The sequence below is a fragment of the Gekko japonicus genome, unplaced genomic scaffold, assembly GCF_001447785.1.
Source record: "Gekko japonicus isolate JY-2015 unplaced genomic scaffold, Gekko_japonicus_V1.1 scaffold1179, whole genome shotgun sequence".
NCBI classification, from domain to species: domain Eukaryota; kingdom Metazoa; phylum Chordata; class Lepidosauria; order Squamata; family Gekkonidae; genus Gekko; species Gekko japonicus.
In genome coordinates, this window is record NW_015160875.1 from 499465 (window position 1) to 524083 (window position 24619).

General features: G+C 49.2%; 1 protein-coding gene across 2 annotated transcripts in view; it reads left to right on the forward strand.

Moving 5' to 3' along the window:
• Nucleotides 1-2280: 2280 nt before the first annotated feature.
• Nucleotides 2281-24619, forward strand: part of RPRD1B (regulation of nuclear pre-mRNA domain containing 1B) — a 76206-nt gene continuing 53867 nt past the window's right edge. The window contains exons 1-3 of one of the 2 annotated variants that reach the window (XM_015422817.1): nt 2281-2561; nt 14140-14269; nt 18520-18653. In XM_015422817.1, the coding sequence (XP_015278303.1) occupies nt 2411-2561; nt 14140-14269; nt 18520-18653 (415 nt within the window). In that variant the 5' untranslated portion in view covers nt 2281-2410. The remainder of the gene's footprint in view (nt 2562-14139; nt 14270-18519; nt 18654-24619) is intronic. The other variant, XM_015422823.1, reaches the window with a different exon arrangement.

Sequence of the window (24619 nt, forward strand, 5' to 3'; positions counted from 1 at the left end):
GCTCCCTAACAGAGCCCCTCTGGGACAAAACCAGGCCCCCTGGCGTTTGGGAAACCACCGAGTGCATGGCTGGCTCCCAACAAACATTCCACAGCAGGAGGAGCAGCGAGGGGCTGTGGCTCAGTGGAAGAGCCTCTGCTCGGCATGCAGGAGGTCCCAGGTTCAGTCCCCGGCAGCATCTCCAGTTAAAAGGACCAGGCAGGAGGTGATGGGAAAGGACTCTGCCGGAGACCCTGGAGAGCCCCTGCCAGTCTGAGTAGGCAATACTGACCTTGATGGACCCAGGGTCTCATTCAGTATAAGGCAGCTTCATGAAGAAGAGGAGACTGGATTCATACCCTGCTCTTTACTCGGAATCTCAGGGTGGCTGACAATCTCCTTTCCCTCCCCCTCCCCGCAACAGACACCTTGTGAGGCAGGTGGGGCCGAGAGAGCTCTGAGAACTGCTCTTGAGAGAACAGCTGAGAGAACTTGTGACTGACCCAAGGTCACACCAGCAGCTGCATGTCGAGGAGGAGTGGGGACTCAAACTGAGAGCCACAAGCCTCTCATGACCTCTGACTCAGGGCAGGCTTCCAACCGCCTTGGGCAGCTTACCTTGGGCGGGAATGGCATGTGAGGGAGAGGGGCAGGACGCCAAGGATAGAACAAACGGCCCCGGGAGAGAACGCTTGCTTGTCTGTGGGCACAAGCGGCAGGAAGGAACTACTCAGTGACTTACGTGAAGTGCTTTTTGAACACCTCAGAGCCAGTTTGGTGTAGTGGTTAGGAGCACGGACACTAATCTGGGAGAACTGGGTTCGATCCCCCACTCCTCCACATGCAGCTGCTGGTATGACCTTGGGTCAGTCAAAAGTTCTTTTAGAGCTGTTCTCTCAAGGGCAGTCCTTGAAAGAGCTCTCTCAGCCCCACCTGCCTCACAGAGTGTCTGTTGTGGGGAGGGGAGGGGAAGGGAGAGGAGACTGTCAGCCACTCTGAGACTCCTTCAGTTAGTGAAGGTCCCAGGTTCAATCCCCAGCAGCATCTCCAACAGTGTTTCCTCTAAGCTGAGTGTGAGCTAGCTCAGTCTTTAGACTCTGGCTCACACATTTTTCTCTTAGCTCAGGAAGGATGGCTCCAGAAGAAGAAGAGATTGGATTTATACCCCGCCATTCACTACCCAAGGGAGTCTCGGAGCGGCTGACAAACTCCTTTCCCTTCCCCTCCCCACAACAGACACCCTGTGAGGTCTTGACAGAAACTGCTCTTTTTCAAGGACAGCTCTGACAGAACTACGGCTTGCCCAAGGTCATCCAGCAGGTGCAAGTGGAGGAGTAGGGAATCCAACCCGGTCCTCCCAGATTAGAGTCCGGGCACTTAAACCATGACACCAAACTGGCAACCTAATTTATGCAGTAGCCAAATCCCTCGCTCATGACTTTAATGCCAGTAGTAGCTCACAAAGTAGGATTCTTGTTCACAAGACTCCACAATTTAGAGAGAGCATCGACTGCAATTCCGGGAGATGGTTTGGCAATGCTGCCTCCAGGGTCCTGAGCACCTGAAACCTGTTTGGTGTCATGGTTTAAGTGCGCAGACTCTAATCTGGGAGAACCGGGTTTGATTCCCCACTCCTCCCCTTGCACCTGCTGGATGACCTTGGGCAAGCCACAGTTCTCTCAGAGCCGTCCTTGAAAAAGAGCCGTTTCTGTCAAGAGCTCTCTCAGCCCCACCTACCCCTCACCGGGTGTCTGTGGTGGGGAGGGGAAGGGAGAGGAGTTTGTAAGCCGCTCTGAGACTCCTTTGGGTAGTGAAGGGCGGGGTGTAATTCCAATCTTCTCTTCTTCTTTCACAAGAGACACGGCCAAGGGTCGAGCCCGGGAAGCTCGACACGCCAAGCAAAACAGTAAAGAGGAGGGCCCGAAAGAAGAACACGTGTTTAAGACCAGCAGAAACTTTCGCGGGTCAGCGCATCCAGACGTGCTCCGCTTTTTTGCACATTCCTGCGGCAAGCAAGAGGCTGACCCGGATCCCCTGTTCAAAAAAGACCCCCCCCCCAAGCCGGAGGAGGAGGAAAAGCAAGTGCGCACGCGCAGAGCCTCCCCGCGTATCGCGCGTGCGTGGCCGGCGGCTCCTGCCCGTTTGAGCCTCAGGAGCCGAGAGCGCCTGCGCGCCGTACTTGCCGCCTCTCGGCCGTCCAGCCACTCGGCGCGCGCGCGCGCTCTGCCGCTTGCGTTCCCTTCCCCTCCGGCGACCCGTAGCCCGGTGTCCTTTAACCCCTGGCGGCGCCGGCGCGACGAGCTGGGCGGCCATTTTGTGGCGGTTGGCGGCTGGCTGAGGGGACAGGGCCCCCGGTGAGGGCAGGGCCGGGCTCGCAGCGGGCGGGGCCGGGGCCCTGGGCGGCCTCCCTCCCTCCCTCCCTCCCCGCGACATGTCCTCCTTCTCGGAGTGGGCGCTGGAGCGGAAGCTGTCGGAGCTGAGCAACTCGCAGCAGAGCGTCCAGACGCTGAGCCTCTGGCTCATCCACCACCGCAAGCACGCCGGGCCCATCGTCACCGTCTGGCACCGCGAGCTCCGTAAGGGTGAGGAGGTGGCCGGGCGCGGCGGCAGGCCCACCGGGGGCTCCCCCCACGCGCCGCTGCTCAGCCCGGCCGCCGGGAAAAGCCAGCATGGCTGAGCGGCGGCGTAAAGGGGCCCTCGTCACGCCGCGCAGCCGCCAGTGGCCCCGGGAAGGGGCCTCGTTCCGCCCACCCAGTCGGGACAGTCGCTGCAGATGCAGATTTCTGGGAGGGGGGGTAGGGAGCCAATGGTCCCTCTAACCTGCGGGGTCTCGTGAGCAAAAATTCCACTGTGGGAACTCCTGGCATTAAAGTGGTGAGCGAGCGATTTGGCTGCTGCAGGAATTCGTTCGCTCTGGAGCCCTCCTTCCTGAGCTAAGACAAACGTGTGTGAGTCGGAGGCTAAAAAACTGTGAGCTACCTCACACTTAACTCAGCTTAGAGGGAACACTGCTCCTAAGTATATTGCTCCCACACAACTTTAATGCTAGTAGCTCCCAAGCAATGCTCCCTCTAAGCTGTGGAGTCTTGTGAGCAAAAGTTCTGCTTTGTGGGCTACTACCGGCATTAAAGTGAGCGAGCGATTTGGCTGCTGCATAGATCAGTTGGCTCTGGAGCCCTTCTTCCTGAGTTTAGACAAAAATGGGTAAGCAGGGGGGCTGAAAAACTGTGAGCGAGCTCAGACTCACTCAGAAGGAACACTAGTAGGGAGTATTTATTGTTCTAGTGTTTTAAATGTTGTTAGCTGCCTTGAGCCAGTCCTGTGGCTAGGTGGGATACAAATAAAAATAATTTTAAAAATAGTACAATTAAAAATAGCGCCTGGGCTGGCTGTTGGCACGGAGGGAGCTGGTCGGGTTGTACCGGAATCTGCGTATCTGATGTTTGCCCTTTTTGCATCACACAGTTAAGCTTGGCAGTCTTCAGGGGCAATCTTCAGATCTCCTGGGAATTTCAACTGATCTCCAGGCTGTGCAGATCCTAGTCCACCTGCAGGAAACGGCAGCTTCAGAGAAAGGCCTTTATACCCTTTGAGGCCCCTCTCTAGGCTCCACCCCCAAATCTCCAGGAATTTCTCAGCCTGGAGTTGGAACCCTGGAAGAGTTCCGCAGGGTTCAGATTCATAGTGGTCCTCCTGGCCCAGTTACCATTTCTTACTCTCGTTTCTTGGTTGTAGTATTCTAATCTGTTTTAATGAGGATCATGGTAGATGTAAAAACATTAATAAAGATCCAAGTTAAAAAAAAAATCTTCAAAGTTTTCATCAAGTATTTATTTAGGCTATTTGTTATCCAGCTTTCCATCTCAGTAAGGACTGAAAAGAGCTTGCAAAATATAGTCTACAACGAACAAGAAAAATACTACAAACAAAAGCACCAATGCAAGGTGGCCGCAACCAATGCTCCCTCTAAGCTGTGGAGTCTTGTGAGCAAAAATTCGACTTTGGGAGCTACTGGCATTAAAGTTCTGAGCAAGCGATTTGGCCACTGCATGAATTAGTTTGCTCTGGAGCCCTCCTTCCTGGGCTAAGACAAAAATGTGTGAGCTGGAGCCTAAAAAACTGTGAGCTAGCTAATTCAGCTTAGAGGGAACACTGGTCACATCCCCCCATTTTCGTAACACATTTTGGAAAGAATTGGTTGCTATGTAGTCTGTGAAATAACAGCAGTGGCCTTCCTGATGTCTTAAAGTGTTTATCTGGTTGGCAGGCACCAGTGAGAACACTCAAGTGGCTTGTTTTCCTGGACAGCACCTTCAAAAAGCCTTGCTGAAATTAGCAGAGCTGTCACCCTAATCTTCCCCATTTTGGGGGGGGGGGTGAGTGGGGAAATGTATGCGAGGGTGGGGGGCAGAGGCAGCATACAGAGTTTCAGTCGCCTTGGAGAAAGGCTAAAGTTTAAAGCAAATGCATCTGTAGCTCCTTTGGAGAAACCCGATGGCCTCAAAAGGGACAAAGGTCTTTTGTCACTGGAGCAAAGATGTTAAGCCTTTGTGGCTACTAGAAGTGGTGTTTGACTACCAGCCCAGTTGAAATCTGTAGGCAACAGTTGCACTTCTATCTGTGAAGGGAAAGCTTTCTCGTTTTGCTTTGGGGGCACCATTTTCCTGTGCCACCTGTCGTCTCTAATGCATAGCCAGAAGTTGAAGTTAGAATACTGTTTAGGCCAGGTATCTGTGTCAAGAGTGCTTGAGATGTTTTGGGAGGAGGGAGAAGACGAAACAAAGCTGAAAACACAATTCTGAGCAGTTGTGCAAAGGAGATGTTGATGGGAAAGAGACAATTTTAAGTAAGCATCGAAGGCTTGACTTGTCATGCTTGACTTTTCATGGGTTCTTGAGAAGGATATGAAGAAGTAATAGATACATGGCAGTAATAAATGCAGGTAGAGTCTCATAGCACACGTTTGCTTGATCTTGCACAGCAGATGAAAAGTCACTCTTGTCTTTTTCTGGATTAATTTTGTTCTGTGTTACCATCCCACTTCATAATCATTTGTATGGTAAGACTAGAAGTGCCCTGGCTGGGTCACCAAAAATAGGTTTAAAATTGGTAAATCTGTGCTGAACTCAGAGTAAAAGAAAGAAGCGTAATGTAAGAAGAGTACAACAGATAAGGATGTTGTACGGAAGACTAATGCACATCTTTCCCATTAGGGAAACAAAACCGAAATACCCACACCAGCATGTCCTAAAAGTAACTTTTCAGTTACTTTTCAGATTAGTTTTACAGTTATATCAAAATTACTGATTTAATTATACTATTAGAAACACATCATAGATAATTATGAAATTATTGCAAGGTGAATTATCTCCAGTTTAATAGTTAATCATCATATCTGGACAACTTTTCTGTTGTACTTTATTGGAAGGAGAAAAATAATCATTACCTTAATAAAAACAATTTAAATAGTTCCAGGTGGACACGAAAGCTCATACTTTGGATATGCTGCCATGGGGGTTGGGGAGGTCAGTTGTATTCTAATTGCCATTGCATTCCTTCTGTGCTTCATTGCTGCTGTAATGCTTATCTCTAAGTTCTGCAGGTTGTGGGATGTTGATGTCTAGTTTCAAGGGAGCTATGGGAGCGAGCTTGGTTCCCAGCTTCAGTGCTAATGGCCGGAGGGCTTTCTCCCCCTCGCGGAAGTGTGGCTAATTGGCCAGGGCAGTGGTGTGTGTGTGTGCATACAAATACCCTATATCCTATTATGGTCCATGGCAGCCGCCATTCTTAACAGTGCCTATGTTAATGCATCTATAGCTCTTCCATAAAGTTTTACCTTTCCTGATAAGCATCTACTACGTTGTTGGCTGTGGGTTCTGACAAAACCTTTGTTGGTCTTAAAGGTGCCACTGGACTTTAACAATTTAAATAGTTTTATTTAACTAAACAATAACATAGTGTATGTATTTTTGTATTTGCTTAAACATCCATGTTTGTTAACTGATGTGAGTAAACAAAATATCTTTTTTTAAAAAAAGTTTAGACATCAGCCCAATCCACACATGAAAAACTTTAAATACTGTCCTCTGTAGCTCACTCATCTTCATCTTCTTGTTTGTTCATAGTTTGGAAAAGAAAAACAAGCTTTCCTGCTTTATCGGGTCCCGAACAATTTTTCAATTTAGAATGAATGAGTCCAAAGGAAGAGAATATTCTTTCTACACCAGCAGAAAAAGCTACTGCTGTTAAAAGTGAAATCATTACTTCAACAGTCTCTAAATCCAGGAGCTTAAATGACTTCCACCAGTTCACTGGTGTGACTTTCTTTCATGCATCATCAGCAAACCTATATTTCTTGAAGGGTTCCTCCTTCGCTCTGGAGTTTATTATAATTGGCATTACAGATGGATGATTGCTCGGTACCCATGTCATAACTAACTCCTCTTCCTCAGCACTTAAGGTTTGAACCTGGTACTGAATATTGGTACTATTTGCGAGAAAATGAGTTGGAGACAGTGCTTGTCCCATTCATTTTTTAATGGTTGTGAATGGATTAATGGAATTCATTTACCAAAAAATTTAAACATTGCATGAATATACAGCTTCATGCTGCATAATTAAAAGATAATCCTCATTTCATGATTAATAACCTTTGGGCTATAACGTGTCTTAAGTAGAAAATTATCTTTAGATAGATTTTTCCTCAAAAAAGCATTTTATTAAAAGCATCCAATTTAAACTGTAAAAATCAATTTTTTAAAGTTTTCTTTAAAAAAAAAATCACTGATTTTTATCCACCCTGCTTGTAAGGCTAGCCACCAGGCTGAGAAGCACGTTACAAAATATATCTGATGTATAAACATACTAACATGCTGTCAGTCTGTAGGCTTCTGGTGTTTGCCCGTCAGAAGTTGCCGCCATGCTGTCAGGGGTGGAGACACCATTTTCTGTTCATTATTGCCTCTTGACTGACACCTTGTCAATGTAATTGCGCCGCTTGGTTCTGGAGCCCGTTGGTGGAAGGTCGGCTCCATGTAGCCAGCACTTCAGTGCTTGTTAGGGTATGGGTCGTGCAGGTGCCTGCACACAAGAAGACTATTGTAGGCCCCCTGAAACCAGTGTATTGTCAAGGGGAGGTATAGGCCCAAGGATGGTGTGAACATCAGAGGGAAATCTAAAAGAATTCTACTTCACCTTTTCAGCACTTCACTTATCTGCGTAGCGGTCTTCAGGAGACAAATTGTGCCAGAGCTGAGGTTCAGGGCAACAAAAAGCAGAAACTATAATACTTTACCAGAATCAGCAGATACTTTTAATGCCTTACCAGCATCAGTCCCCCTGGCAGTTCTAGGAGGAGGAGCGGAAAGGTGGTTCACAGAGGTGCCGCCGAAGATTGCTCCATTGCCTTCGTTTATTTGTCTTGCTTCTCCATTCGTTCCAAGGGCAGAGGCTGTGGAGCCGAGTCTCCTGATGATGGGCTGCCCTCATCTCCCTGAAATGCTGCCAGAAATCCAGCTTCACCGTGCAGGTGATGGATGGTGGCCTTTGAGTTCAAGCAGTGACTTCACTTGCCTTCGGAGAACAAAGAGGAAGACGTGAATTCAGAAGAGCTGCAAAGTTTTGGGCTAGAAATAACAACGGCTTGCCCGTGCAGCAGATCAGAGGCATTTGTTGCTTGAAAGCATTTCAGAGAACTGAGGGAGCCTGCCGTCCTGAAACGCACTCTGCCGTCACCCTCCTTGAACACCAGTTTGGAGAAGCAAAACAGGTATGCAAAGAGTCGGAGGGTATGTGTACCTTTTTGCCCTCCTGTTCAGGAACTCATCCCGTAGGCACTGCTAGGACTGGTCCTGGTCAGCTGTTGAAAAGTCTGTGTTGCTATTAAAGTTGGTTCTATTATCATTTGTGTGTATCTGTTGACTAAAGAGTGTTGTGTCAATATCTTTGGCTTCCATACAGTAGTTTTTGCTACTGTGTGCGCGCTCCACTCTAAAACCACGTCCTTCCCCCCCCCCCCCGAAAAACCTAATGAAACGAAGAAATTTACAGTACGCAGTGCAGGTTAATCTTGGAATTGAGAGGGGCTGGGATTTGGGGCGGAGGCCGTCAAGTCACAGATGACTTATGGTGATCCTATGAGGTTTTAAAGTAACCAGAAGTTCAGAGATGGTTTGCCGTTGCCGACCTCCACGTTCCAGCCCTGGTATTCCTTGGTGGTCTCCCATCACAAATGCTAACCGGGACTGACCCTGTTTGGCTTCTGAGTTCTGATGAGACCAGGCTGACCTGGGCTATCCAGGTCAGGGCTTAGTTTCATATTAATGTTATCTTACACTGAAGATATTCCTGCAGTCTGTGGGTACATAGGGGATCGTTGATCCTTAGTGGCGAGACCATATTTAAAGGCATTCTGTCCTTGGTGTCATTCAGGTTCCCAGTTTGTTTCTTGGAGCAAGGAGATTATCATGGGTTCCAGAAGTTGTTACATGTCACCAGGGGTCATTTCGTAGAAAAAGAGGTGCAGGAGCTCATTAGCATAACTTATTTGCATGTTCCACACCCCCTGACATCACAGGAAGTGTGTCAGAAGGCAACACCCAGCGCTCAGGCTCCACTGGACTGTTTTGGATTGCTAGCTATTGGGGGGGGATGGGCGTGCAGATCTGTCCTCGCAGAAGAGGGAGAGCTTGTACCTGAATAAAACCTGATCTTAAAGGTGCCACTGGACCGTTTTGAACCAGAGGGCCAGTGCAGGGGGCTCTGCAACTTACCTGGCTGCTTCTTGCTCTGACTGAGGGCTGCTTGGAGCAGGGGGTGGGGGTTGTTGCATGTGCCTGCCCCCTGGGCTCTTTACTGCCAGAGCTCCGCTCCTGTACGCTCCTGCAGGAAATGACCCCTGCATGTCACTGTGTTAAGTGCGCGGAGTCTAATCTGGGAGAACCGGGTTTGATTCCCCCACTCCTCCACTTGCACCTGGCTGGATGACCTTGGGCAAGCCGTAGCTCTGACAAGAGCTGTCCTTGAAAAAGAGCCGTTTCTGTCAGAGCTCTCTCAGCCCCACCTGCCTCACAGGGTGTCTGTTGTGGGGAGGAGAAGGGAAAGGAGATTGTAAGCTGCTCTGTGACTCCCTTGGGTTGTGAAGGGCGTGGGATAAATCCAATCTCTTCTCTTCTCTTCTTTGTTCACCCAAAACATCCTCAGGAAACTCAGTTCGTCCACTTCTAGGATCACTGCCAACAGACTTGGATTGTTCTCCATGGCACAGCATGTTCTGTTGTTCTGTATTCAATTTCAAGAATAGTTTATTTGTTCTTTGATCCCGTCCTACTGGGTCTAAATAGAATGTAGCTAAAAACATTTGAGTTAAATGTTAACAGCACACCAAGTGGGTTCCAGTGAAGTTGGAATAAGGAATTTTTATTTCTATGCTGAATTGGGTTTGCTTGTTGCTCGTCGGCAGGCTCCAGCTTTCTACTGCCTGGATGCCCCCAAAATTGCCGCCCTCCTCCTTTGCCGCCCCACGTTATGATGGCTTCTTGTCCACATTGTTCAGTGTCTCTGCAGTGAATCCGACATGAAAATATTCCAGTTGTTTATGTCAACTGGTTGATGCTGGATGATTACCCATTTAGTTGTTTCGAGCTTATTGATGGTTGATGCTGGATGATTACCCATTTAGTTGTTTCGAGCTTATTGATGGTTGATGCTGGATGATTACCCATTTAGTTGTTTTGAGCTTATTGAATTACCCTGAGCTGTTAACAAGAAACTGAACCTCCAGGACCAGGGAAAGTAGGTAGTGACATCCATTGGCCAAACTCGTGTATTCAAAGAACAGAGCCTGCCAAATCCTCTCAGGTGCTATGCAGAATAAAATGCATAGGGTGAAGACTGCATTTTATTCTGCATAGCACCTGAGAGGATTTGGCAGGCTCTGTTCTTTGAATACATGATTCATTGTGTGATGCCCGTGAAACTGGGGTTAAAGATGGGGCAACGCGTCCAATGGCTCAGGGCCAGAGTTAGTAGTACACTCAGTGTTACTGACGCTCTGAGTACGCAGAATGGGTGATCCTTCTACTATCCCTTTGCGGTACTTACAAGACTTTCTTCCCCAGGCATTTGTTCAGTACCAGAATATTGGTTTCTGTCTGGAGCGCCTTCTTTCCCTTTCCCTGAATCTGTGTGTTTTAGTCCGCTGTGGTCGGCAGGTCCATGCCCTTTCTGTGAATGAATGAGTGCAGGGCTGTAGGTGCTGATGAAGAAGAAGAGGAGATTGGATTGATACCCCGCCCTTCACTTGGAGTCTCAGAGCAGCTTACAAACTCCTTTCCCTTCCCCTCCCCACAACAGACACCCTGTGAGGTGGGTGGGGCTGAGAGAACTCTGACAGGAACTGTTCTTTTTCAAGAACAGCTGTGCCAGAGCTTGTGACTGACCCAAGGTCACATCAGCAGGTGCAAGTGGAGGAGCAAGCAATACGTTTCTTGCTCAAGCGTATGAGGAGAGGTGGTTATGACTTCCCCGCTTTCCCGACTAGAAAGGCTCCGGGGAGTTGCTGTTTACAATCCACAAGGATGACGCACACTCCCAAGACGGTCTGGTATGAAAAAATGTACAGATGTGTGCTAGATGCCCACAGAACAATACATTAACGAAAAAGACTAGATTAAAGCCATAACATGATTTAGTGTCTGGTAATAAAAAAAACAGTGGAGCTGCGGTGGCTCAAGGGGTTAAGACGCTGAACTGCAGGCTGTGGAAGGTCGGTAGTTCAGCAGTTTGAGACCTGAGTGTGCCGCATGACGGAGTGAGCTCCCGTCTCTAGTTCCAGCTCCTGCCAACCTAGCAGTTCGAAAGCAAGACATTGCAAGTAGATAAATAGGTACCACTACAGTGGGAAGGTAACAGCGTTCCGTGCGCCTTGGTGTTTAGTCATGCGGGTGGCCACATGACCACGGAAATGTCTTCGGACAGCGCTGGCTCTTCGGCTTTAAAACGGAGATGAACACTGCAACCCTAGAGTCGGATTCAACTGGCTTTCGAGCAAGGAAGCCTTTACCTTTACCTAACAAAAAACAACCACTTATTCCTTCATGGAAAAAATACAAATGTAGATAAAACTTCACACAGCTGTCTGCTCCAGACTCTCTCAATCTATATCCCTCTAACAGTCTTGTATCCTTATCCAAATTTCCAAAAGCAGTCTGCTCCAAATTCAATCAATCTGTGTATCTCTTTCAGTCAACACCTTTTACGGATATCTAAGTGTTTCAGACCTCTGGTCTTTCCTGAGGAAAAAATCCTATATTGACTATAAGATTCCTTTTGGGAATTTGGATAAGGATACAAGACTGTTAGAGGGATATAGATTGAGAGAGTCTGGAGCAGAGTGCTATGTGAAGTTTTATCGACATTTGTATTTTTTCTGTGAAGGAATAAGTGGTTGTTTTTTTATTACCAGACACTAAATGATGTTATGACTTTAGTTGCTGTTTACTCCATTTGGGAAACTTGCAGGTAGCTGTCAGTGCAGGGCCCTCTCCCTGTGCGTTGTGCTCCCAATCCAAATCAGGTTCACATTTGCCCAGGAGCTGAGTTTCCAGTGGGGAACCACAGCTACATCTCGTAATGTATTTATTGGTTCTTAGTTGCTTCTCTTCTCCCATCCCCCTATATTAAAGCTTTGGTGCTTCCTTCTTAAGAACATAAGAAGATCCCTGCTGGATCAGACCAGTGGTTCATTTAGTCCAGCATTCTGTCTCACACAGGGGCCAACCAGTTCCTCTGGAGGGCCAACAACAGGGCAGAGAGGCCGAGGCCTTCATAAGAACCTCAGAAGAGCCCTGCTGGTTCAGACCAGTGGAGCATCTAGTCCAGCATCCTGTCTCACACAGAGGCCAACCAGTTCCTCTAGAGGGCCAACAACAGGGCATAGAGGCTGAGGCCTTCATAAGAACATCAGAAGAGCCCTGCTGGTTCAGACCAGTGGAGCATCTCGTCCAGCATCCTGTCTCACACAGCGGACAACCAGTTCCTCTGGAGGTCCAACAACAGGCCATAAAGACTGAGACCTTCATAAGAATATAAGAAGAGCTGGATCAGACCAGTGGTTAGGGTTAGTCCAGCATTCCTATCTCACACAGTGACCAACCAGTTCCTCTGGAGGGCCAACAACAGGGCAGAGTGGCCGAGGCCTTCCCCTGATAAAAACATGAGAAGGGTCCTGCTGGATCAGACCAGTGAGGTTCCCTCTAGTCCAGCCTCCTGTCTCACACAGTGGCCAACCAGTTCCTCTGGAGGGCCAACAAACAAGGCAGAGAGGCTGAGGCCTTCATAAGAACCTTAGAAGAGCCCTGCTGGATCAGACCAGTGGAGCATCTAGTCCAGCCTCCTGTCTCACACAGCAGCCAACCAGTTCCTCTGGAGGGCTAACAACAGGGCACAGAGGCCGAGGCCTTCCCCTGATGTTGCTTCCTGACTCTCGGATTCAGAGGCTGAATGCCTCTCAATGTGGAGGTTCCCATCAGTCACCGTTGCTAGTAGCCACTGATAGACTTATCTTCCATGAAACTATCTAATCCCCTTCTTAAAACTGTCTATTCCTGTGGCTGTCACTTCATCCTCTGGCAGTGAACTCCACATTTTAATCGCCTGTTAAGTAAAGAAGTGTTTCCTTCTTATGGGAGTCTGGCAGAGGCCGGAGGTTTTCCAGGGATAGTGATATCCAAGTTGACTCATTTCAGGACTCCGCCACAAGGAAAGAAGCTTAACTGTGTTTTGGTCAGGTAGGTTGCTAGGAAACCAGAGCAGGGATCGTGGTTTGTGCGATGTGGTTTGGTGTGATTTCTGGACCAGTTCCCCGCAGTTAATCCCATTGCAGTGCTGATGGAATGCGAGCCAAGGCCCGCCATTCCAAACCAAGGCCTGACCTTTCAAACAAGCTGGTAGACCATCGTTTGGGGTGTTCTCTGAAGTATGAATGTTGCAGTTTGTGTTTGGGCAGGGCATATGTATGAAGGATACAGCTGCCATGAGCCCTTGTGGATAAGACAGATGAAAAAGCTAAATTGGTTTTCTGTTTAGATGTGTTCTCTCTCTCTCTCTCTCTCTCTCTCTCTCTCTCTCATCTGAACAATCAAGTTAAGAATTTGTTCTCGAAGGCTTTCACGGCCAGAGTACATTAGCTGCTGTAGAGCTTCTGGGTTGTATGGCCGTGGTCTTGGCATTGTAGGACCTGACGTTCTGCCAGTAGCTGTGACCAGTGTTCCTTCTAAGCTGGGTTTGTGTGAGCTAGCTCACAGTTTTTTAGCCTCCGGCTCACGCATTTTTGTCTTAGCCCAGGGAGGATGGCTCCAGAGCAAACCAATTTATGCAGCAGCCAAATCGCTCGTTCACAACTTTAATGCCAGTAGCTCACAAAGTAGAATTTTTGCCCACAAGAGTCCACAGCTTAGAGGGAGCATTGGCTGTGACTGGCATCCTCAGAGGTATAACACAGAAAGAGGTCTAACACAGAAAGATGGAGTGCTCTCTTGACACAGAGAGTCCTCCATCTTTCTGTGTTATACTTCTGAGGATGCCAGTCACAGCTGCTGGCGAAACGTCAGGTCCTACAATGACAAGACCACAGCCACACAGCCCGGAAAATCTACAGCAGCTAGCGAGTTAAGAATTGTTTGCCTGGAAAATGACACAGAACAAAAACTAATTTTAGGAATTTTCAGTAACAATGATAGAACTTGCTTGTCAGGACGCATAATGCATCTAAACTGAGTCCATCAGGTTAGACCCCTTGGATCAGTCCTGTCAGTGCCTGGTGCAAGGAGACGACTCCTGTTTCTTGCATAGTAAATAACAGAATTCTGTTAGGGGGATGAAGGCAGGCCAATAAATGGGCTGACCTCCAAAGTGCCCCTAGACCTTTGTGCTATACAAAACTAACGTAGCCATTGCGGGCGTCCACAATTCATCGGCAATGAGGAATGCATCCGATTGAATTGTTGGCTTAAGAGAAGGAGCACAAAAAGGGAAACTGGGCTCTTCCTGTGCAGTGGTCACTGTGGATCCGGATCTTGTGAAGATAAATGAAAACGATGTGAATTCGGGTTGAATGCTGAACATGCCGTGCAAATATATTTCCCCCCCTTTCTTTACTAGCAAAATCAAGTAGGAAACTTACTTTCCTATACCTGGCGAATGATGTCATCCAGAACAGTAAACGGAAAGGACCGGAGTTCACAAGGGAATTTGAAACTGTTCTCGTGGATGCTTTTTCACACGTTGCCAGGTAGGTATACCTTCAGCTTCTCTTTATCCAGGGGGCCGGGGGTGTGGGGTGGCTGTAAGCTTCCTTTCCTTGATGTGCTGGCTGCCAGAAATAAGACTTGAAGAAGTGCTTTTTCATATAGGGATTTCCGTTCTTGGCGGGTTCAGGGGGAAACTTGGCTGCCTGTTGGTGCAGAAATCTGTTGCATCGGAACAGCCGGCGCTGGATCAAACCTGTCGTTTTTTGGCTTTCAGTGGTGGCCGCTCAGGAGCCCCTGGGGAGCTCACGGGAGTGCGAGACAGGCGGAAGCAGTCCCCTGTTGGCTGCCTCCAATGTCAAGCGTGCTGCACTGAACGGGTTTGAAATCAGCAGTTTTTTACCCAAGTCACGTGAAAGGCCAGCGTGAGAGTCTGTCCCAGCTCAGGCCTTTGTCTTGGGTCTCCATTGATACTGTTGTAGAAAAGTAAAGCCAGTTTGGTGTAGTGGTTAAGTGTGCGGACTCTAATCTGGGAGAACCGGGTTTGATTCCCCACTCCTCTTCCACTTGCACCTGGCTGGATGACCTTGGGCAAGCCGTACTTCTGATAAGAGCTGTTCTTGAAAAAGAGCCGTTTCTGTAAGTTAGCTCAGAGTGACCAGGTCAAGGTTCTGATTTTTTCCCTCCAATATGACACAGTGCTGTTGGGTTGGGGTTTGTTTTTGTAACTGTTAATTCATTACAAGTCCCAGACCTGAATCTGTGTAATTGAACTCTCTTTAATGAACTCTGGCAATGGCAAATGCAGTCTCTTCCAGGCCCTAGGAATTTGTAACGGTGATACGATTCTGGAAGTGGCTAGTGTTGGCACAGATCCACTGTCTCTCTTTGAGCATCCCCATAAAGCTACTCCAGAATGCTCCTAGGTCCTGCACTGCGCTCTACACCCCCAGAGGTCCAGCAGGGCCTGGAGACCTTGCTTTGGCGTAGTTTAGTTAAGTGTACCCAGTTTGGTGTTGCGGTTCAGTGCGCGGACTCTAATCTGGGAGGAGGAACCGGGTTTGATTCCCCACTCCTCCACTTGCAGCTGCTGGATGACCTTGGGCAAGCCGTAGCACTGAGAAGAGCTGTTCTTGAAAAAAGAGCAGTTTCTGTCAGAGCTCTCTCAGCCCCACCCACCTCACAGGGTGTCTGTTGTGCGGAGGGGAAGGGAAAGGAGTTTGTAAGCCGCTCTGAGACACCTTTGGGTAGTGAAGGGCGGGGTATGAATCCAATTTCTTCTTCTCTTCTTCTTCTTCTAAAGGTCACGGGAGTTGTGCGGTACAGAAACAGTCAAGAGGTCGACATTATTCTTGTGTGTATGTGTTTGTCCCCCACCCCCCCGGCATTGCAAAGAGCCAGTTGTGTGGGGAATAAATTGCTAGTTGCGCTTGAAAAGAGTTGAGACCTTAATGCTGTTAACCTGATATTTTTATGAACTGCCTCTTTTCCTCCAAAGCCTGCCATCCAGTATGTAAATGGGGGGGGGGGGATGCAGAGGGGTAGAAGAAGAAGAGGAGATTGGATTTATACCCCACCCTTCACTACCCAAGGAAGTCTCTGAGCGGCTTACAAACTCCTTTCCCTCCCCCTCCCCACAACAGACACCCTGTGGGGTAGGCGGGGCTGAGAGCTCTTTGAAGAACTGCCCTTGAGAGAACAGCTCTGAAAAAAACTTGTGACTGACCCAAGGTCACACCAGCAGCTGCATGTGGAGGAGTGGGGAATCAAACCCGGTTCTCCCAGATCAGAGTCCGCGCTCTTAACCATGACACCAAACTGGCTCTCATGGGGAGAGGCGGTCCCTTAGATATGTCGGTCCCAGGCTGCTTCAGGCTTTAAAGGTTAAAACCATCCCCTTGAAGCCTTAGAAGTCCACACTCCAAAGCAGCCACCTTCTCCAGGGAAACGCATCTCTGTTGCCTGAGTTCAGTTGCAATAAAAGGAGATCTCCAGGCCCTGCATGGAGTTTGGCAACCTGGGACATGCACTGGCGTTGATCATTGAAAGCGTTGGCTGTAGGACTCTGGAGCAGCCACCAGCTGTAACCTTTGCCTCTGTTGAACTATCGTTAGCTTGCTCAGCTCCTGCTGTTTCTTCCGAGACTTACCTGGGCCCTCCGTTTGATCTTTCCGCACCATATAAACGTTCATTTCCGAGTTCAGCAGCCCTAACTTTCCTTAGTTCTGCTATTTTGAAGGGCTGTGATTGTTCCATTCAGATGACCAAATCATTGTATTCCCTGCAGAAATCTCAAGTTGTTTCCCTCAGTCTCTCAGCCAGCAGGCCCATTCGATTGTTAGTTATTCCACGGGCCGTCACTCTGTCTGAACACCGCTTTAAGTGAGGTCAGCGTCACGCCTGCTATAGATTTATCAGAGTCCCCCCTCAGCAGACTGCCTTCCTGCTGGGTTCACTCCATCTGTCTCTGGGTGACTCTTCTCTCACGGGAAGACAGGCTACAAATGAGCAGCTACGTGTTGTTTCCCGGCATGGGATGCATCATCAGCTGGTCAAAGGCTGCAGTGCCGTTTAGAGAAGACCTTAGACTAACACACCAAGTATATCTCCAGTGCACAGAGGGAGAAGAGCAAGCTGGTGCTTTCTGGATAACTGTTTAACTGTGAACATTGCAGATGACTAGTTCAGGGGTCCGTCCCCCGGTGGGTGGAAATCCAACAACAACATCCGTGACAAAAATAACGAAGAGTCAATAAAGATAAGTTGCAAAATCATTTACTGTAGTAATTCTGCAGAAAATTTTCTTCTGTTATCACTCACACGCTAACGTATGCTGCACAATGTTAATTTGTTTCACAATATTTGCTTTATCTGAGCGTGTAGAAGAAGAAGAAGAGATTGGCTTTATAACCCGCCCTTCACTTGTAGTCTCAGAGCGGCTTACAAACTCCCTTCCCTTCCCCTCCCCACAACAGACACCCTGTGAGGTGGGCTGAGAGAACTCTGACACAAACTGCTCTTTTTCAAGGACAGCTGTGCCAGAGCTTGTGACTGACCCAAGGTCACATCAGCAGGTGCAAGTGGAGGAGTGGGGAATCAAACCCGGTTCTCCTAGATTAGAGTCCGCACACTTAACCACTACACCAATCCCAATTCTTATCAATTACTACTTGTTGACTCCTGAAGGAAACATTCCATGTTGACTCTCTAATAACAGAACCCAGGGTCTTCACAATGTGTTAGCTGGATTCTAGAAGCCAAACACAAAGTCTCCACTGCTAAATTGCTACCAGCCACTGCAGTTGTTGACATGGCGCAGCATTCGTTAGCGTGTGAGCGATAATAGAAGAGAATTTCCGGCAGAATTACTACAGTAAGCGATTTTGCAACATCTCTTTATTGACACTTTGTTATTTTTGTCACGGGCGTTGTTGTTGGATTTGCACTTCCTCCCGTGATCTCTCGTCTTTGGCGTCCCACCTGGCACCTTTCCTGGTGCCTGCCAAGTGTTTTGAGAAAGTGGGCGGGGCCAGGTGGAACCCCCCCCCCCCCCCCCCACTTCTGATTGCCTCTGCGGATTTTTTTTAAAAAATGTTCCTTTGGCCTCGGCTGCCGCCTCCAAGAAGGATCTTCACTGTGTGATTGAAGATAAGCCGTGTCAGCCATTCTATGGCTGCACCCGCCACACCGTGGCAGGATTCCAGAAGAGCTCACCGGCTCCAAAAAGGTTGGGGAGGGGACCCCCTGACTAGACAGCCCCATTGCTTTGAAGCAGCATGTTTGAAATCCAGGCGCCTCTTGATGCTGGTGTAGAGGTGGGCATCTTTCCTGGCAAGCCCCACTTGTTTGCCAATTTGGTGTTGTGGTTAGGCGCGCAGACTCCAATCTGGGAGAACCAGGTTTGATTCCCCCCTCCTCCTTCACACGCAGCTGCTGGTGTGACCTTGGGTCATTCATAAGTTATTTCAGAGCTGTTCTCTCAAGGGCGATTCTGGAGAGCTCTCTCAGCCCCACCTAGCTCACAGGGTGTCTGTTGTGGGGAGGGGAAGGGAAAGGAGATTGTAAGCCAGTCTGAGATTCCTTCAGGTAGTGAAGGATGGGGTTATAAATCCAACCTCTTCTTCTTGTTCATCTTGGGCTTTTGAAACTGCTGTGCCTCCTTGTCTTTCCTTATTCTGTGGAGGAGAGCCAAGTGCGGAAGCATTTCTGTTCACAGACTCTTTGCCTGTGTGTGCATTCAACACTTGCATTGGCATGTTTCAATTTACTTCTCTTTAAATCTCTCACCCTCCAGAGAGGCAGACGAGGGCTGCAAAAAGCCCTTGGAGCGACTGCTGAACATCTGGCAAGAAAGGAGCGTGTATGGCAGCGAATTCATACAGCAGCTGAAACTGTCCATGGAGGACTCCAATAGCCCCCAACCAAAAGGTAAGCAGGCCCTGCTTTTAAAAATTACATGTTCCATTTCCTCAAATGATTGGTTGCTGTGTAACAATGGGTACTGAATGGCACTGCTGCTAACTAGTGTTCAAGGACTCCCGCACCAGCATAATTGTGGTATCTGCTCAGGTGTGGAGCCAGCTTGCTGCAACAGTGGGAGGGCTTCTGGCCTCGCTGGTGGACCTCCTGATGGCACCTGGGTTTTGGCCACTGTGTGACACAGAGTGTTGGTCCAGCTGGGCATTGGCCTGATCCAACATGGCTTCTCTTATGTCTGAAGCGGTGATGCTCTGTCTTCTTGGTGCTGGGGGGGGGGAGCAACAGTGGGAGGGCTTCTGGAGTTCTGGCCCTGCTGGTGGACCTCCTGAGGGCACCTGGTCTTTTTGGCCACTGTGTGACACAGAGTGTTGGACTGGATGGGCCATTGGCCTGATCCAACATTGGCTTCTCTTATGTTCTTATGCTGTCGTGGTTGGACTCAGGCTGGGATTGGGAGACCGTAGTACAAATCCACACTTTGTATCTATTTACCAGGGACCTGTCCCTTCCTGTTCCACCTTCCAGCCCTGTAGCTCTCTGTGTTCACACTGTTATTTTACATGCTCCACAGACTAACCCCAAAATCAGCATTTGGCCATATTTGCGCCCTGTGCTGATAAGCATTCTCAGTAGGTTTTGTTTGAGATAGGGTCACCGTGTTAGTCTGTCTGTAGCCGTCGAAAAGAGCAAGAGTCCAGTGGCACCTCAAAGACTAACAAAATTTGTGGCAGGGGAGGAGCTTTCGCGAGTCACGGCTCACTTCTTCAGAGCTTTGACGTACGTTGGTCAATTGACGGCAGTTTAATATTTTTGGCACGTGGCCTCTTTTCTGAGCCCTTCGTCTTTCGTAGGGAAGCCCCACTTAGCTGCCATCTTGAGACCAGGACAGGAGGACGTGGTATTAAAGCGAGATTTCAAATCCGTCCTCCTGTCCTCTGTGGCACGGACCAAAGTGTCGACAGCTGGTGGCGGCATCGTTCCCAGCAAGCAGAGCCCGAGAACGGCTTCCGCCCTCCAGGGCTTTATCCTCTGGCGGGAGCTTTAATTCTGGGATTTTCCCTGTGGATGGTCCTGGGAAGTGGTCTTTGGGAGAGAGCAAACACAGCGCAGCCGGTTGGCTTCCCTCGGGCTCTGAGTCGGAGGGCCTGTCGATGGCAGGAGGCTTCGTTTTGTGCTCTGGAAGCCAGCCAGGAACACCTGACCCCGCTGTACAGCTCGTGGCGGCGGCTGCCTTGCGACCAGCTTGCGCGTCGTCTTCCCGTGAAGCTGCCAGATGCCGCCTCCCTTCCGGACCAGATTTCTGAGGACGTGTCAGACACCCCTTGCCTTCCAGCTCTCAGCCATCTGCATGCCAGCGCCCACCTCCTGAGTAGCCCTGTGTTTAGGAAGGAAGGGTCTTTCATCCCGGGCAAGCCGAAAAGAAAGGCCAAGTGGCAGGGGGAAGACATACTCGCCCAGACGGCCTGTAGTTGCAAGCGGTGGGACCCTTCTTAGAAGACCGCTGTCTGGCCTGATCTTAAAGCCACCGGTGCCACACAGGGAGGCTTCAGCTGACTTTGTGCAGGTTTTTGAGCCTGCCCTTTTTAGGGTAGCTAATTGAATGTGTGGGGAAAGTACAGCAGGTTCAAGCACAGTCGAACAGACGAAGCTACCATCGGTCCATCGAAGTCAGTGTTGCCTATTCAGACTCTCCGGCAATGTTCCCTCTAAGCTGTGGAGTCCTGTGAGCAGAAATTCTACTTTGTGAGCTACTGGCATTAAAGTTGTGAGCCAGCGATTTGGCTGCTGCATAAAATTAGTTTGCTCTGGAGCCATCTTTCCTAAGCTAAGACAAAAATGTGTGAGCTGGAGGCTAAGAAACGGTGAGCTAGCTCACACTAACTCAGCTTCGAGGGAACACTGCTCTCCGGGGTCTTCCGCTGAATCAGACCCTCGGTCCATCAAAATCAGCACTGTCCACTCAGACTGTCAGTGGCACTCCAGGGTCTCAGGCAGAGGTCTTTCCAATCCCCCGCTGCCTGGTCTTTTGGCTGGAGCTACCAGGGATTGAACCTGGGGCCTTCTGCATGCCAAGCAGAGGCTCTGCCGCTGAGCTACCCGGGCAGGAGTCTTTCACATCACCTGTTACCAGATCCTTTTTAACTGGAGATGCTGCCAGGGATTGTACCTGGGACTTTCTGCATGCCGAGCAGGTGCTCTGCCACTGAGCCATGGCCCCTCCCCATAACCAATGCTCCCTCTAAGCTGTGGAGTCTTGTGAGCAAAAATTCAACTTTGTGAGCCACTGGTATTAAAACTGTGAGCGAGCGATTTGGCTTCTGCATAAATGAGTGTGCTCTGGAGCCATTCCTTCCTGAGCTGAGACAAAAATGGGTGAGCCAGAGGCTAAAAAAATGTGAGCTAGCTCACACTAACTCAGCTTACAGGGAACACTGCCATAACTGGTGCACACCTCCTTCAGTCACTTTTTGGTTAGGTCTTCAGCCTGGCACCAGGGTTGTGGTGGCACTGATGCCCCTGGAGCTTGTTGAGCGGATACCTCCCAGCTGACTTTTGTCAGGCCTGCATTTATTGCAAAAGCTTCAATCCAGGGGTCATTTCATAGAAAAAGAGGTGCAGGAGCTCATTTGCATAACTCATTTGCATAGGCCACACCCCCTGACCAAGGGCAGGCATATTTAGAATGCCTTTCTCTCCCTTCCCCATCTGGGCTGGCTGGAGAAGGAGAGGGGAGGGCAGGGAGGCAGACAAGACTGGGTTCCCTGCCCGATGTGGCTGCGGGGCACCTAGAGAAGATTGGGCAGGGAACCCAGGCATGTGTAGAATGCGCAGGCAGGCCAGGAATGGTGAGGTGGGGCCTTCTTTCTGCCTGAGCGCCGCTCTGCCGCGCTCCGGCAGGAAATGACCCCTGCTTGATTCCCTTACAGAAAGGAGTAACTTTGCCACAGTGGCCCACGCTCCTGTGTCTTGTGGGAGTGGCTGCTGCAGTACACTGTACGTGAGGCTAGTGCAAAAAGGCTCACTTCCTGGTGAGTGTCGGAAGATGGGAACTCGCTGTGGCAGCTGTTGCAGTTTGACAAATTGCCGGTTTGCTTCTGAGCTGAGATGCCTGCCCTAACCCTGAAACCTGGGCCCTGCACGGAGCCTCCTGGTGGAAGATCAGGCTCTCCTCCAAGTGCTGGCTTGAAGAGAAGGACCTTCACTGCACTGGTCCCCAGACCCTGAAATCCCCTTCTAGAGGACCTGTAGAACTGTCCCCCTCTTATCTTATCCATGCAGCTGATGGTGTGTCCTCAGGTCAGTCACAATTTCTCTCAGAGCTGTTCTCTCAGGAGCAGTTATCTCAAGAGCTCTCTCAGCCCCGCCTACCTCACAGGGTGTCTGTTGTGGGGAGGGGAAGGGAAAGGAGTTTGTAAGCCGCCCTGAGACTCCTTTGGGTAGTGAAGGGCGGGGTATTAATCCAATCTCCTCCTCCTTCTCTTCATCTGTGCCTAGGAAGGATACGAGGCTGACTTGTTCGGGAAAACATTTGTCTATAGAACTTGCCTGGGTAGATTCCCTGTAGATTTTTGCTGTTTGCTGTGGTTGTTGGCTTGTATTCATTGCAGGGGTGGGACTCTGTGAGCTGCCCTGAGCATTATAGAGGTGGCATTATATGCCTTAAATAAATGCAAACCAGTCGCTTGAACACCTTTTCTTGGGCAGCGCCACTTCTGCAGTGACACGACTGCCTGAAATAAGCTCATCGCTCGGAGAGGCCTGAATCTCCTTTTATGATACAGGGCGGTGAAGATCTTTCGAGTCTGTTCACTGGCCTTTTGTGAGCTCAGCAGGGGCTGGTGCTGGTAGCCTCTAACAGACTTGGAAAATGCTGAATGCTTTTGGCCTCTGATCCCCTCACCTGTCCTCAGTTTCTAGCTAGACGTGGAGGCAGCTGGTGGTGTGACCTAGATTTTTTTTCCGGGACAAGCAAGCCTTTCAGAAGTGCTCCACCACTGAGTGGTCAGGTTGCCAATTCTGGGCTGCACCAGGAGGCAGACCAAAGTTTTATTATGGGCCACGAGAACTAACCCAAACAGGACACAGTATTTTGTTCCAAGACACTGAAAGGCTGGACAACACATCCAATTACCATGTCAGTTTACACAGGGAAGCTATTGAAATTCATAAATATAAAGCACAATTTCAACAGGAAAGAAGAAACTTTAAAAATAAATAGGGCATGATTTAGGATGCATTAACAGAAGCCTTGTGTCCAGATCACGGGAGGTGGTCGTTCCGCTCTATTCTGCTCTGGTCAGGCCTCGCCTGGAGTCCTGTGTCCAGTTTTGAGCACCGCATTTGAGGAAGGATGTTGACAAACTCGAGCGTGTTCAGAAGAGGGCAACCAGGATGGTGAGAGGGTTGGAATCCAAGTCTTATGAGGAAAGGCTGAAAGAGTTGGGTATGTTTAGCCTGGGAAAGAGAAGGCTTAGAGGGGTCATGATTGCAGTCTTCAAATATTTGAAGGGCTGTCATGTAGAAGATGGAGCGGATCTCTTCTCTCTTGCTCCGGATTGCAAGACTAAATCTAATAGATGGAAATTACAAGGGAGTCGATACCGGCTACATATCAGGAGAAACTTCCTAACTGAAAGAGTGATTGAGCAGTGGAACAGACTGCCTCAGGAGGTGGTGGATGCTCCTTCGCTGGGTGTTTTCAAGCGGAGGCTGGACAACCATCTTTCAGCTATGCTCCTGCAGAGTACAGGGGGTTGGACTAGATGATCTGCAAGGTCCCTTCCAACTCTAACATTCTATGATTTCCTGTCCTGAAAAACACAAAAGGCTCTACATCTGACAATAGCACTACAGATAAGATTAGAATTTCAGCAGCCAATCCTCATGCAAAAGAACCTCCTCATGAAACAATCCATTTGCAAAAGAACCTCCTCAGGAAAACTCCATTAGCATGTTTCACCGCCTGGGGAACTCCTACATGATAATGACTCAGCCCTACCCCACCTTCCTGAGCAGATATACATTACCTGCCTACCATTTTCCTTCTCATCTTGACACAGAGGGTACTTCATCTTTCTGTGTTATACCTCTAAGGATGCCAGTCACAGCTGCAGGCAAAACGTCAGGTCCTACAATGCCAAGACCACGGCCAGACAATTCGGAGAATCTACAACAGCTAATGAAAGACTTCAACAACATATTTATTGTTTATTCATTCGATTTATATCCCGCCCTCCTTGCGTAGCAGGCTCAGGGCGGCTTACAGTCGGTTAAAATACATTAAAACACAGATGCATTGAAACAATGCAATGACGTAGTATGCAACAGGTGGCAGTCATAAATACGTATAAATACATATAAAAAGATAAAATGCTGACAGCAGTGGCATCCCCTAGAGCCGAATTACGCTGGCTGTTATTGTTCAGGTTAACAAAGAGGGCCTTAACAGTTCAGACGTTAACTGCTCAGATGTTATCAGTATGTAGTCAGTGGTCAGTGGCGGCTCCTAATCGAAGGCCTGGTGGAAGAGCTCCGTTTTACAGGCCCTGTGGAACTGTAGGTCCCGCAGGGGCCTGATGTCTTCCGGGAGGAGTCAGACGGTTTTGAGACCTTGACCTCAGTGCTCTCTGGGGAACATTTGGGGAAAGGCGGTCCCTCTGTTTTGCCATCGAAGCACCCAATTTCCAGCTGCTGCCTAGCAATTCAGCAGCCTACAGCCATAGACTGGTGGTTTGGCTTTGTTTCTGGCATGGTTTGCAATGATTGTAGTGCGATGCTTGCCAGTATCCAAACTGTGGGGATGCGTAAGTTGATCTGATATGACCTGCTGCTTTCAGAGATGTGTCCTTCCAGTCCTAGGAGAGCCTTGGGTTGCAAGTGGTGGTTGGAAGAGACTTCAAATTTCATGCTGCTGA